Source organism: Acipenser ruthenus, chromosome 49 (genome assembly GCF_902713425.1).
Source record: "Acipenser ruthenus chromosome 49, fAciRut3.2 maternal haplotype, whole genome shotgun sequence".
In the NCBI taxonomy this organism is placed as follows: domain Eukaryota; kingdom Metazoa; phylum Chordata; class Actinopteri; order Acipenseriformes; family Acipenseridae; genus Acipenser; species Acipenser ruthenus.
The window spans coordinates 4,103,717-4,117,877 of record NC_081237.1 but is presented as its reverse complement, the minus strand read 5'-3'; the positions used below and the strand labels follow the sequence as shown (position 1 = coordinate 4,117,877).

The following is a 14,161-nucleotide window of genomic DNA, read 5'->3' as shown; positions in this document are numbered from 1 at the left end:
CCTTCATTTTGCAAGGTTAATAACGACGTCCTGTTTTTTACTCACTTATGAAGCTAATAGGTTTCAGCATGTCACACACATGCAGGGAAAATAACACATTCTCTGGTTTATTTTTGGAGTACCCCTTGAATCCTCCTCAAGGCACTGGAGCAGCAGCACTCTGGTCCTTTAAATGAGCACTGCTCTCTCGCTCGAACTCTCTGCGTTATTAGTGAGTAGCTCTCAGCCAATCAACATGTTTAGAAAGCGCGCACGGCCCTCCAGGTTACACAGGTCTGTAGATTATTTTCTACTGACACTTTCGTAAACCTTTCCAACCAACCAGATCGCTCCGTTGCTGTAGGATATGTCACGATACACTACAGCTTGTGATTTCTTTAATGAGCGAAACAGAAGTAGTTTAAGCTGGGGGAAAAAAAAACTCTATCATTATGACAACCATGGAGATGACCGCAGAAGACAGCAAAAGAAAGAAAGGCAAAAAGCTAAAGAGAGATAACAGAACACGTTTTAAGGGTTTGTTTTTTTAATGGTCTATAATAACAATGATTTGTTTTTAAGTGCAGTGATAACAAATTATCGTTTAAAAACACACACAGAACACAGTTGCTTTTTAGTACTTAGTAGGAAATAATAATTGTATTTTTTTTTCTTCAACAATTTATGTGGTAGCCGTCATAAGTCATTTTTAAAACTTGTGAAAATAGTCTGGCACTAAATAAGGAAGTATAATAAATGGGCTTTGAAATTCTCTTGAACATTAACCATAATAACACTGCACAGTCCTCTACAATCCCAATCAGTATGTTTCAAAAGTCTTTCCTGAGCTCTTGAGCCCATGAGTCAGTAATCAGTAGTGCCAATGTATCCCCAAGCAACACACATATCTGAGGCTTATTTGTTGAGTTTATTCATTTAAAAGGTATAGCGGGCTACACAGACGCTTCAGCTAGTGTTAGAGTACTGGTAACTGCCATATCAACTGGTGGGTGACAGTTGTGGGTGTGCAGGGGTTTACCTGGGTGAATCAACACCACGTGGCCATGAGTTTGTGGGTGGTCCATGGGCTGCAGCACACTTCAAACCACTGTTTCTTCTCTGTCAGGTGTTACAGAACAACACGTTGATGTGGGGTGCCTCCATAGAGTGTAATGTGAACGGTGTTAGCTAGTAATTAAATTATATAATGACAAGGCCTGTGTCAACTCCTGATACGCAATGCTCATCGGTTAATGAACTTCAATTAATTCTCCGGAACGTTTACTGAATATCAGATAATAAACAAGAATGATAAAGTGACAGTGATGATGAGGGTAATGGGGAATAACACCCAAAAGTTAAATTATAACAATACAAGAAACAATACATGTGCAAATATACAGAAACTTAGCAAATATATTCACTCACTCACACATGATCGATAAGAAGATGATATGGGCTAAATATACTACAGTATTTATTTACGTGTCCTGTTAGCTAGGCTAATGCTCATGAGCTAGTAACTATAGCTATTGCTGTTAGGAAACTGGGCCCCGATAGAAAATAAGAAAAAATAAAAAATGAACAAATACAAGTGCCGGCCCCAGTAAACCAAACCAAACGATGTGTATTAACTACTCGCTCACTACTCCAAGAACTGCGTGATGCAACCCGCAGCTCGGTACTCACGCAGGCGCACAGGCTCCGTCTCCAGCTCTACGCGTGAGTCGCGTTACAGCAATACGGACGACACCCTGAATAAAACGGGGGTGTTTCACTCACCTGGCGAGGCTCCTCTTCCATCAAACGTCGACAGATTTACTCGGGGTTTCATCCGGGTCACCCCGAGTGCTATCTGGATATCCCAATATTTCTTCAGCGGCTATTTTTCTGTTTATTTTCTCCGTGTACAGCCTAATGAGAACATTTGTTATTAATTTGTTATGAAAAGCACTGTCCCATCAAAATTAAGCCGGTTTCTAAACACATTTAAAAAAAAAAAAAAAAAAAAAAGTTATCCATGACATAAAAGTGATTGTCTGATTTTAGAACTAAATAAAACAAACAGAGGTTAGTCTGGTTGACTAACAATCAAAATTCTGTCAATATCTGGTCGATATAATTGCTTACGAATCGCTGAAGAAATATTTCTTTCCCGCTCGGCTGTCTTCGCGCGCGCTCTCTCCCTCTCTCAATCGCTCACTGTTCTAACCCACTAAATCCCTCCCCCTTATCAAAGATGTGCTCGTGGATTGGCTGTAGGGGCGAGCTCTAACCAATGGCCTCCTAGCAAGCTAAACTAATCTAAACTAGTTTTGCACACGAACTGTTATTGTTTACAGTGGGGCTGACCACTGGAGGCGGCAGAAAACAAAACGTTTGTCTACTTGCGTCTTACAAGTTTTACCTTAGGATTTTGATTGACAGGTTTGAATAATTGATAGTATTATCTTCAAGGCTGTAAAATGTGTTATTTCCTCAACTCAAAGTTTTGGGTAATTTCCGTTTCCCAACCACAATATAGCTACCTAAAACAATACGTGATAAGTCTACAATGTAAGTTTAAAACGGCAAGAATAGAGGCAGCAATTTGATTGGCTAACAACAAGTGCTCCTACCTGTGCAGATATGTCGCCATAGCAGCACAGCTTGGCGGTTTCAGGACCACTGTGAATGATTCATAGAGTGGTCCAAAAACCGCAGGACTAGGCCTCCTGCCAAGCAACACCCGGAGTCGTGCAGGTATTAGACTATATTTGAACACCCTGTCGGGAGTTATTGATTGTATACGTCATGTGAAGGAGTCTTATTGCAGAAGAGATGTCATCTCTGTGTGAAATGAAGTCTAATAATAAGAGACACCCTTTTTTTTATTTAACTGACTGCTTTACCGAATCAACATCTTATTGTGAATGGATTTGAAAGCTTTTCTTGTGGTGTGTACTGACCACATTCTCTGCAGCTAGACACTTAATGTAAGTAAATCTGCTGTACACTAGTGACATTGGGCAGCAGTGTGGAGTAGTGGTTAGGGCTCTGGACTCTTGACCGGAGGGTCGTGGGTTCAATCCCAGGTGGGGGATGCTGCTGCTGTATCCTTGAGCAAGGTACTTTACCTAGATTGCTCAAGTAAAAAAACCCAACTGCGTAATTGTATGTAAAAAATAATGTGATATCTTGTAACAATTGTAAGTTGCCCTGGATAAGGGTGTCTACTAAGAAATAAATAATAATATTTGATGAAGGTAAGGGGGCAGCTAGTGGTATAGTGTGCTTGTAAACCTAAAGATTCCATTTAGAAATAGTTTTGGTTTGTTTCCGCCGGTTGTTAGTCTGTGTTGAAACTCTGTGGGTGGGTGGCAGAGTTAATACACAGCTTAAATTTCTTATTCATGTATACTTTCCATCTCTGCAAGTAGCAGCAGCTGGAGCATATTTGTTTCACAGAATGGGGATGTGGTTTCAAAGCAGAAGGAAGCACAGGTCCTTACAGCTCCAAACCTGGAGGACTTAAACTAACTGGACAGTGCACAGAAGGCGATGGAAGAATGCATTCTTCCACTGAGAAGACACCCCCTGTTCTATGCTTTTGATGTTTGAAATATTGACTAGCCCTTCTGACCTGTAACCCACCACAGATGTTTAAACCTGTTCCTTTGAAAGTAACTTAAAAAAATTAGCCTTTTTCAAAAACTGTTACAACTTTAAATGATTGAGGAAGTTGAAGTTGAAGGAGGAACTGCGAGCGGCTTGCCGAGAGACCTGCAGTGTGCAGTGCGACTGAGCAGGACTAAGCAGGGCTGCACTCTGCTGAAGAGCTTTCAGAAATCCCAAAGAGATGTGTTGCATTTAAAGGGACAGGGGCTTGGGAATAGGATCTGGATTGAGTTGGTGCTGCTGTACAGGGAGGAGGTGGGGGCTGGAATATAAAAGGCTGCAAGATGGTAAGTACAAACTTTTCTTGCTCTCTTTATCAGAACTGGGTGTATAATATCATAGAGCAAACTTTGATAACTATATATAGATTCATAGCTCATTCTCATGTTGGCTAACAAGTGGTAGCTATCACACCAAAACATTTTAAAGGATACAAGTGCTACATCTGTGTAGCTAGGTTTGGCTTACTAAATTTTAACAGTCAAACCACAGACTACAAAACAGAGTTCTGTAATAAACCTTTCATGCTGTGTTTTGGAGTAAAACTCAATTACACCAAAGGAATTGCAAAGAATATATTATAAATAATTATTTTGGTAGAATTTCTATTGTTTATATTAAATGCCAGTTAAAACAAAACACAGCTAGGGTTGTAAAAGAGTTTGGCAATAAGCCACAAACCAGGAAGTTAGGCTGAAAGTTTAATATATGATACAGTTAATATAAGATACATTGGTGTGCCTAAATGCAATTCATTTATCTTATCAGAGAATTGCATGCCATAAATGTATGGCTGTTGACTCATAACAGTAGCGATGTGTGAAACTAAAACAGAAAAGTGTAGATTAAATTGCTTCTCCTTTAAAGAGATTATGAAAAGTAATAGTGCATAGTACCACCTGGTGGTCATATAAAACTACACCCCTGGTTTTAACCCCTTGTTACCAGTGTCTGTTTCCAATACTGCAATACGCTGATGCCTCTAAACCTGTGTGTAAATAATGATTCATACTGTACCCCCTTCGGGTAGTTTAAAAAAAATCATGTGAACTCTCTGAGGTATGAAAAGTTCTCTGCCAAGACTTTTAAAAAACACACATGCATTCTAAAGTATATACATAGATAAGACTTAAGATGGTATGACATGTATTGACCAAAGGGAATATTGTAAGAATGGCCAGCAATGGACAGGAGCTGATGGAAGTTGGTAATTTTTTGGCTACATCCTGAAAAGACAGTAATGATCAATAATGCGTTTAGTAAAGAAACGTTTAATCATAACTAGGCTTGCTACTTTTCAATATTAATCAGTAAAGCTTGTTAAATGTCAAATTCCCCAAAAATATAAGTTCGACTGAAATAAATAAATATAGGATAAACGTCAGTAAAACCACTTGCTATTTTTTATTTTCTTACTAAAAATAATCATTTAGAAATCCTCTTTAGTTTGTGTAGTTTTTATGCTTACTGTCTGTCCCGTCTCCTTTCCGCTCTAAATGGCTGGGGGTCGCTGTCAGTCATCTCAGTGGTCCATTAGTACTGTAGTTTCACTGGCACTGTCATTTCACCCTGTTCTGACATCGTTGACTGAAGCAGCACTCGAATGCTCTCATTCGCTTAAATGACTGTCAATCATCATGACCTGCACCGACTGTGCACTTTCATTTGCCAGCTACAGCGCCTGTCATTCAAAGCGCCTACTTTGAAATTAGGTGATTAAGGTGTACGTAAGCTTTTGCTTTAGGTATACGGTGACCGTTACTTGTTTGAATTGAAAATGAGGTACAAGAGGAAAACACTTAATGAATATTGTGCACAATACCCTGCTGACGGCTGAAGTCTCTGCGGCAGGACGAAGCGGGCCTGTCTGTCTTGCCTTCCAGTGACTCTGAGTCCAGCTGTGCTGAGCCTGAAGCAGGACGGGGAGCTCAGACTCCGAATAATAAGTGCAAGTTAGTTCTGTTCAACTATCTATTGTTTTGTTCTGTGCATATTATTTTTACTCGTAAATTTATGCTATAAAAGTCTGTGTAATACACTTTTATATGCTGCGTTTTCTACAGTTTATTTGAGACAAATTTGACAAAAAAATAAAAATCAAATAATAGCAAACCTAATCATAAATATCTGCAATCATTCAGTGTATGTTTATTAAAATGTGGTTTGACCTACAGTCTTGCATATGGATAAAATCCCAAACATCTTCAAGGTATAGCTATTATGAAGTGCTGTGGTTTGGATTGTAATCAATAAGCCATAATCACCCTAATGCAAGTTTGCCATGGTATTTTACCAGGCTTGTTCCATGGTAATACCATGTATTAACCATAATTTACCCTGCTTTGCCATGTTTATTAATATGCTTTACCATACCTCGCTGTTCTTTACATTGCTTTGCTATGCTTTAGCATGCTTTCACTATGCTTTATTATGCTGTGCTATGCTTTTACTATGGAAAACATTTCTAAGGGCAATAAGTCATCTCTGTGCTGATTCGGCTGTGTCTTTCGATGGCCTTCGCAGGAAGACAGGATTCGTTAAGTGTGGCAGAAAGATTCCACTCGTTCTAATGTATTACAACCGCCTTGATTCCCTAAACACCTAACGCTGAATAGCACACTCTCCTACTAGAAAGGTCTTCTGAATTGCTGATGCGCTCAGGGCTGCTGAATGCACTACACTGTAAATATGCACAGCATTTAAAAAAACAAAACAAAAAACAGTTGATTAATTCCATAACTAAACACCACCCATCACAAAATCCTATTGACACCTAGTGCTTGTTTTCATTCTCTGTGTGTGTGTGTGTGTGTGTCTAATATCGGCTGTATAGGCCTGCCTGTGGGTTTCAATTACCCAAACAGGCCCCCTGGGGCTCCACTGCATCCTGTTAAGGTGATGGTTCTTGTTATTTTGATGCTTGTCATGCTCTCAGCCCAAATATGGACTGTGCTAATCATCCTTGTACAACCCCCTCCCACCCACTGCCATTCGTTCTAAATTAATTTGCTATGAATTACAAGCCGTGCAAAGATTTCGAATTGCATACCGCAGCAACAGCGGGCAGTCCGGCGTATTCAAAAAAGTTCAATTGCGCAATGATAAGGGGAGCAGTGAAAGCAATACTGAAGCCAATGAAACAGGAACATCGATTTAAAAGAATATGACTTGGATAGGATTGTACAAAAAAAAAAAAAAAAAAAAACGGGACCTCCGAACAGAAGGAGGGTTGTTAAAAATGTAAAACTCTCTTTAGAAATCCTGTATTCATCCAATGGGAAACATTGATAATATTACTACTATAGTGTTGACAACCCATTAATATTATGTGTCTATTGCAGTAATATTGTGTCCCGATTTATCGAACTTGTGCTCAATTTAATGTCACTTAGTGTCCTGGGAAGGCATGTTGAATTCCCGGGACACCTTCCTCAAAACCGGGGCGATCCAGGGAAAACAGAGACAGGTGGCAACGTCGAAAAATGCTGTCAAGTGAACGCTAAATTATAGAAACTTGTGAAGCACAGATCAGACGCATGCTAGGAGATTCTTCCCCTGTGGATTTCAGCTTGCCTCTGAAAAGAGGTAGTAGGGCAGCTTCACAGAAGGGAGATGTTGAAAAGATGACCGTACATGACGCAAGAATAAAATAAGGAACTAGTGCTGATACAGTCAGAGCCTCTCAGAATGATCCAGCATCTTAATAACCATCTGCCACAGCGTAAATACATTGCAAAACCACTTCATACTGGGGAGAAGAGTATGTGCCAATAGGGGAAAGAAATTCTATTCAGAACATATTTTTTGCTCTTCCCTTTACCTCTTTATGATGTGTGCACACCTTCTCAAATGTTGTGTTTTTGAGGGGGTTTGAATATGAGTTCTCTAGATCAGCCAAAGCAGGTATCAGAAACATGGCCTGCAAAGCAGCGTATTGCCAGCAAAACAAAACAAGATCCACTAATCTAGCTTATGTTACCTATACCTATGGCAGGCAATTGGAGCTGAAGAGCAGCTATGGACAGGTGAAGCTGTCTTGCAAACACCATAGAAAGGGTATCATTAAAGCTACATCCTCTTTACAGAGGGTTGTCTTAGCTAACAAAGTCATTCCATGAATCCTACCTGTCGTGCACCTTGTGATTCGCTATGTAGAGCTCACATGTGTATTGGTGAAGGAAGCTATTGGGATTGCAAACTTACTTTCAGGTAGTTGGTTCCACTTAGCTCATTTGTTCCCAGCAGTGTCTTCCGGGGGTCAAAACGTGTCTGGCTTCACAGTCTTTAGGGGAAGCAGCTGGTTGGTTTATGACAGGTGCTGAAGAGGTGGGGACAGTTTCACTCAGAAAAGTGTGGGCCACATCTGACAGCATCCCCAAAGGCTTGTCATATGCTGTCACTGTGGAGTAAACCATAGATCTTTCCAGATAGTGGCCTAAACAACAAGGGCTGTGTCATAACAGTAAGAACCTGGTATAAAACGGGCATTTATTATTATTATTATTATTATTATTATTATTATTTTGACATATAAATCATAAATAACAGAAACTAAAGTTATCTAATTATAAGAAACTAAAGTTAACCCAACATAAGTTTTGTCCAAATTGACTAAAGTATATATAAAAAATAAAAAAAATAAAAAATGATGTAAGGGTAACAAAACATTACTTAAAACTTTGTGTTAATAGAAGCCATTATATGAAGTTTGGCTACAGCCGCTATTAGCGTGCATTACGTTATGATACCATAATTATAGGCCAGTGGGGTCTACTGTTCTGCCCTACTGTATATTTTATAGTTCTGTGTAATTAGCCTTGTATTGCTGCTCAGTCTCACTGCTGGTCAGGCCTCTGACTGGGCAGTGAGACTGAGAGATGACCTGAAATGAGAAAAACAAACTCTTGCGGTCTGAGCTATCTCATACACGGCAGCTATTTTCTTTTACATGCATGCTAATAGGAGCGCAGAACTAAGCAGTGTATTTATAGATGTGGTCTACTAACCGAGAAGAAAAGCCTGAGAGAATGCAAAGACACTTTTCTGCTGCTGATTCTCCTCTTTATCACATTTACGGCTTGCAAGATTAAAACGCATTTCGGCTAGTAAAAATAGCAATTCATTCCCGAAAAGCTGAATTTCAGGCCTTGAAGAGAACGTTATTGTTTGCAGCTAGTTGTGTGACTTTAACAGCTGGATGTATCATCTTGATAAGGTTCCCGTATTTTTAAGTTCAAAGATGCAGGGCTTTTTCAGGACTGTGTTGAAATCCATTCAGCCGCTTACATCCTCTTTTCAAAGACTGTTGCCTTGGATACCAGTACTATTCATGTTACTGGCTTTAAAGAAAACCAAAATATCTGTACACTTATAGATATTAGAACGTCTAACAACATGTCAGGCATTGCTGGAACAATTAACGTTTATTTTAAATATATCAATCTTAGATATACTATGTGTGACCTACCAAAAAATAGAAACCTTTTGTATTGCACACTTATTAGGTAACTTCCCCCATCAGTGTGGAGAGATGGAGTTCTGCCAGCCTGCAATCCTAACTGGAGCTGACTGACAGTTTAAATGGATTTGAGTCCCAGTTTAAATGGATTTGATCTCGATCTGCTGCTGATGGAAATGAACAAGTCTGATGTCAAACCACTTTCAACTCCATCTCAGTGGCAGATGAAAATGTGGCATTGATATCTTGGTATCCATCAATACATAATGATGCCTTTCTTGAAAATAGGCCTTCAGAAGGAAGGCGTCTCACAATTGGGTGGATTTTCTTCATATTAATCCCTGAAAATGGGTTTCTGCCATGGTGGCTCCCAACACTGGTACAGTGAAGGGTTATTTTATCATATCTACCATTCCAGCCTCAAGGACCAAGTCGAAAACGTCAGCATCTACTTAGTTAGTAAGCAGGAAATAATGGCAATGGCAAGCTGGGAAACAGAGTTCCCAAGGTAAAAGATTAGAAGCCGTTCACTGAGGCCAATCAGCTGCCTTGAACAGTCGAGCCCAGGAATCACAGGCAGTGACAGGATCCCAAGACTAGGTTTTAAAAACAAGTTTGACTCACTTCAGTGTTTTAAAAATTAAAAGACGAACGGCAATGTGAGCGGGTAAGATGGGTGGGTTATTTAAATGATTATTTTACAGGTATTATTGGGTTAACTTGATTGGGTATGATAAAGGGTTACATTTGCATTTAGCAGTGGTATGGTTGCTGCTTGGCACCGGGTGAACATTTTCTGTTAATAATAATCACATTAGTTAACTATAAGGGGGGACTTTCAGGCTTTGAAAATGTATCATCCATTATTTTTAGAGCATTGTGGTTAGCATCACCATAAAACTGTTAGCAGAGACACAGATTAATAGGTCTATATGCACTTTCAGAGCTGTTTACTGCAATTCAAAATGCCTATCCTGGGCTTTACCGTAATAGTGGTAGACTGGTATGATTATATGATGCTGTACCAGCATGGCAAATTCCATCCAGGGGCACATTTTGTCAGATAAAGTCACGTCAGGAATTTCCTTTGAGTAGAAAAAGTCGTAAAGGCAAGCCACTGGATGATTTTTGATCTATTGCGGCTCTCCTGTTAAATCTGTTTATATAATAATCTGTAATGAAGTACTGGATTATTAATAAATTAAACCATACGTTGAGTTTGTATTTGTTTTTATCTCTGCAGACTTAATATACGATATAATAATACCATTTTATATACAGTGTATATTTGCATGAATCGTATTGTAATTAAATCTGATGATGTATGACTTGATGTCCTGTTTTTCTTTTCTGCCCTTTTGAAATTTGCCACCAGATGGAATTTGCCACCACAACCCTGTACTGAGAGAACCTGTTTAGTTAATATCAAACCCACATCTGGTACAGCAGCGTTACATTAATTATGTACCTTACACTTTTCAGCCTCTTTAGTATTAGAAACTGCAAGAAAACTCATTTTAAAATGTAGGACAATCCTAGGGCAATTTATAAGTCCTCAATACCAACATTTCGACGCTATTCCCCCATTAAGTTCTACAATATTCTACATTGAAATCACATGTATGGCTTTTTATTCAAGGGTCTCCGCTAAAGAAAACCCTGTAAAAACAGTGGTGCTGCTGACACTATAGACACCTAGCCTGCTGCATTATCTACACAAGACACCCCAACAACACTTTACATTAAGTGTCTCAGTTTGGTTCTATAATAATTACATTGTAATTACACAACCACCCCTGAGAAAGACACTAAATCAGACTTATTGTTCCAGTGTTATTGCAGGATAATTACTGTAGCTACACACAGCTAAATATATTGGATACTTGACTTTGTCTGTTATTAATTTAAAGCCGGAGTGCCCAATTCAAGTAATGGAGGTCCATTCCTCTCCAGGGTTGATTAGGATACATTGTAAAGGTAAAAATAGGTCAATAATTTAGGGTCTGAATTAGGGCCATTAAACCATTTGGAAAACAGTTTGGACAACTGGGATTGAATGGGCTTGCTTTGTATTCCTTGATTGTGAATGCTCCATGATAGAGAACATTGAAGGTGGATACTAATAAGGAGATTGGTTGGAACTGCTGGAAGGCGGGACAGAGGCTGAATGAAGGCTTCCACCTACCAATGGAAATCCACTGCAGGCAATGCTCTGCTTCGTTTTGTAAGGAGATAATTGACAGTTCAAGAAAACTTTTAAGAAGAATTGATCTTAACAGGCATTCAGGGAAACATACTGGATTTTAATGTGGCCGTGAAAAAATGTTTGATCTTAACTGCAATGTTCGTCATTTCTAAAAATTCCCTATTTTGTTATCAACCCTTTGCAGAAAATGAAACACCCCACCCACACTTCTAAAAAAAGAAGACAGTGTGTTCGTAGAGTAGATGCTACATGGTGTCATGCCTTTGAACTGATTTTAACCTTGCCTTTGTCTTGTGAACTTACAGGACTGCAGTTAAAAGTATGCAGAATGCAACAATGTGTTCTGCTACCTTTATTAGAAATAGATGCAAACGGATTAATTAGTTTTAGAACCTAAACATAGCCATTAAAAGTCACCTGAATATGCAATCTGTTGATACAGCAAAGGGACTTTTGGAGAGTTTTGCGTAGATAATCTGAAAAAGCACAAAATAACAACAAAAGAGTCTAAACTTGAAACCACATTTTCCGAACCCAATAAAACCAACCAATCCACGATATCATTAAAGTACTCTAAGACTTCTTTACTCTGAGACTTCTTAACAGTAATTCTTGTTAGGATGCACAAGTATTAGCTCAGATTTTACATTTTTTACACGTTTGTATGCAGCGATATAAAATTTGCTCTGCAAAAGTTGCAATCAGTCTTGAGGTTTCTGAATAATGTGTGCAGAGCCAAGACAATGCCAGACAGGTGCAAAACGTTTCTCACATCTCTGCAGAGGACTTCATACACAATACAGTAATATTCAAGGTCTGGTCCAATTACATTTTATCAAGATGCCAAATACAACGATTACAAATCTAATACCGCAGAATTTAGAAATACTAAAAGAAGAAATAAATTCAATGACAAACGTTTTGACTTGAAGTTTATTTTTTAATGCAAACTTCTAGTTGAAACGTTTGAGTTTCTTTTAGTATTTGTAAATGTTGAGTGCGATGCAGAGGGAAACGATAAGTTCATAGTGCATAACTAGCAGAACAGAAATTATTCTTAAGATAAATGAGGTTTATGTTGTCCAACCGTTGGCTCCCGTCTTTAATTCACTCATATTTCTTGCAAGGAGAAATACAATTAAAATGATACCACGCGTTTTTGAAAATTTGTGTCAAAACTAAAGCCCATGGTCTTTTCAGGGCTCGCAAGTTCTTTATTTCTCATTTATTATAACGCAGACTTTTCACTCCTGAATGTTTCATTGCGGCCGTGTTAATTAAATCCAAGGAAATGTTATCGGTCTGTATTATTATTATTATTATTATTATTATTATTATTATTATTATTATTATTATTATTATTATTTATTTCTTAGCAGACACCCTTATCCAGGGCAACTTACAGTCGTAAACAAAAATACATTTCAAGGATCACAGTAAAAGTAATAATACAATTAAGAGCAAGATAAATACAATGACTTTGGTTCTAGGAAGTACAAGTATGACAAAATACGATTCAATAACGGAGCAGAGTGTCAGTGATAGTTACATCAGGATATAATCAAATACAAAATACTACAGATTAAATAACACTTGACAGATTACAGTACTCTAAAGTACAGGATTAAATGCAGTAAAATAGGGGGCAGATAAGAGCAAGTCAAGCGCATTTAAGGAAGAGTGATAAGTGTCCTGGGGGGAAAAAAAGAGTTCTACAGGTGCTGTCTGTAGAGGCTGAAATGCAAAGAAACACAAGCAGAAATGAGTGTGAAAGCTGTGGTCGAGCCCGCTGCACGTCACCTGAGTTTTCACATCACTTTTGCAAACACTTTGCTTCAGATGTCCGCAGTGTGCTGTCAGTCACCTGACCAGCGTCAATATTTAGTTATGTATTTGTTAGAGCTAAAAACGTCTGCTTCAGAAGCTGCACAAAACAATCTCATGAAATGAATTCTAGAAACTACAAAACCCCCTGTAATATGAATTCACTGTTGAAGCATTATGAAAAAAAAAAAATGTCAAAATGTAATTCTTATCCTGTGTACAGATACCATTTTGTGCACATAAACACATATGTTAATAAGTAAAAAAAAAAAAAAAAAAAAAATAGCAACACTTTTTTATTATTGTTTTAATAGTAGTGCAGTCTTCTCTTCTATAATTTATAATTGTGAGTCACATTGTGGACAATTTGAGCTCAGCTTCGTTTCACCATCCTCCCAAACCTCACAAGATGACATTCTTTAAGCAATAAGAATCAACCTATGATGTATTCACTTATTATATAATGCAAATACTGACAGACACCTGTCCCTATGCTTCCATTTCCAATCCGTCTCAATGCTCAATTCACCTCTTCTCCTGCCTAAGCTGTCCGGACTGGTCCGGGCTGCAGGCAGGTCTGCCCAACAGGATCCCAGACTCTTCCCTTCCCGCGGATCCCACTGAAATGGGGTTTACCTAAACCCAATCTCAGTACTGATTGAGTGCTTGCAGATCTGGATGAGATAACGCCTGCAGTGACTCTTCTTTCTTGTCTTGCAGGCCAAGTATCACTGGCAGAGCCAGAACGTCAAGCAGAGTGGGGTGGATGACATGGTCCTCCTGTCCAAAATCACAGAGGACGCCATCGTGGAGAATCTCAAGAAACGCTACATGGACGACTACATCTTTGTATCCTTTAGAGAAACCGAATGGAGAAGTGCGAGCGCTCAGCCAACAGCTGCCAGCCAAGCCCCTTTAGATGCAAGTGGTGAAAGTTGTTCTTTATATGCCACTGCGACACCCATTTTCATGAATGGTTTTGTTGTTGTTTTTACTTTTGTTTGAAACTGGAAGGAGTTTTTAATGTTATTTTTGGA

At 38.8% G+C, this 14,161-nt stretch overlaps 1 protein-coding gene across 1 annotated transcript in view; it reads left to right on the top strand.

The window, feature by feature from the left end:
* The first annotated feature begins 3,367 nt into the window (after nucleotides 1-3,367).
* The window catches only part of LOC117428977 (unconventional myosin-If-like), a 31,844-nt gene continuing 21,050 nt past the window's right edge, over nucleotides 3,368-14,161 (top strand). The window contains exons 1-2 of the mRNA XM_059015154.1: nucleotides 3,368-3,923; nucleotides 13,845-13,973. Of these exons, the coding sequence (XP_058871137.1) occupies nucleotides 3,921-3,923; nucleotides 13,845-13,973 (132 nt within the window). The 5' untranslated portion in view covers nucleotides 3,368-3,920. The remainder of the gene's footprint in view (nucleotides 3,924-13,844; nucleotides 13,974-14,161) is intronic.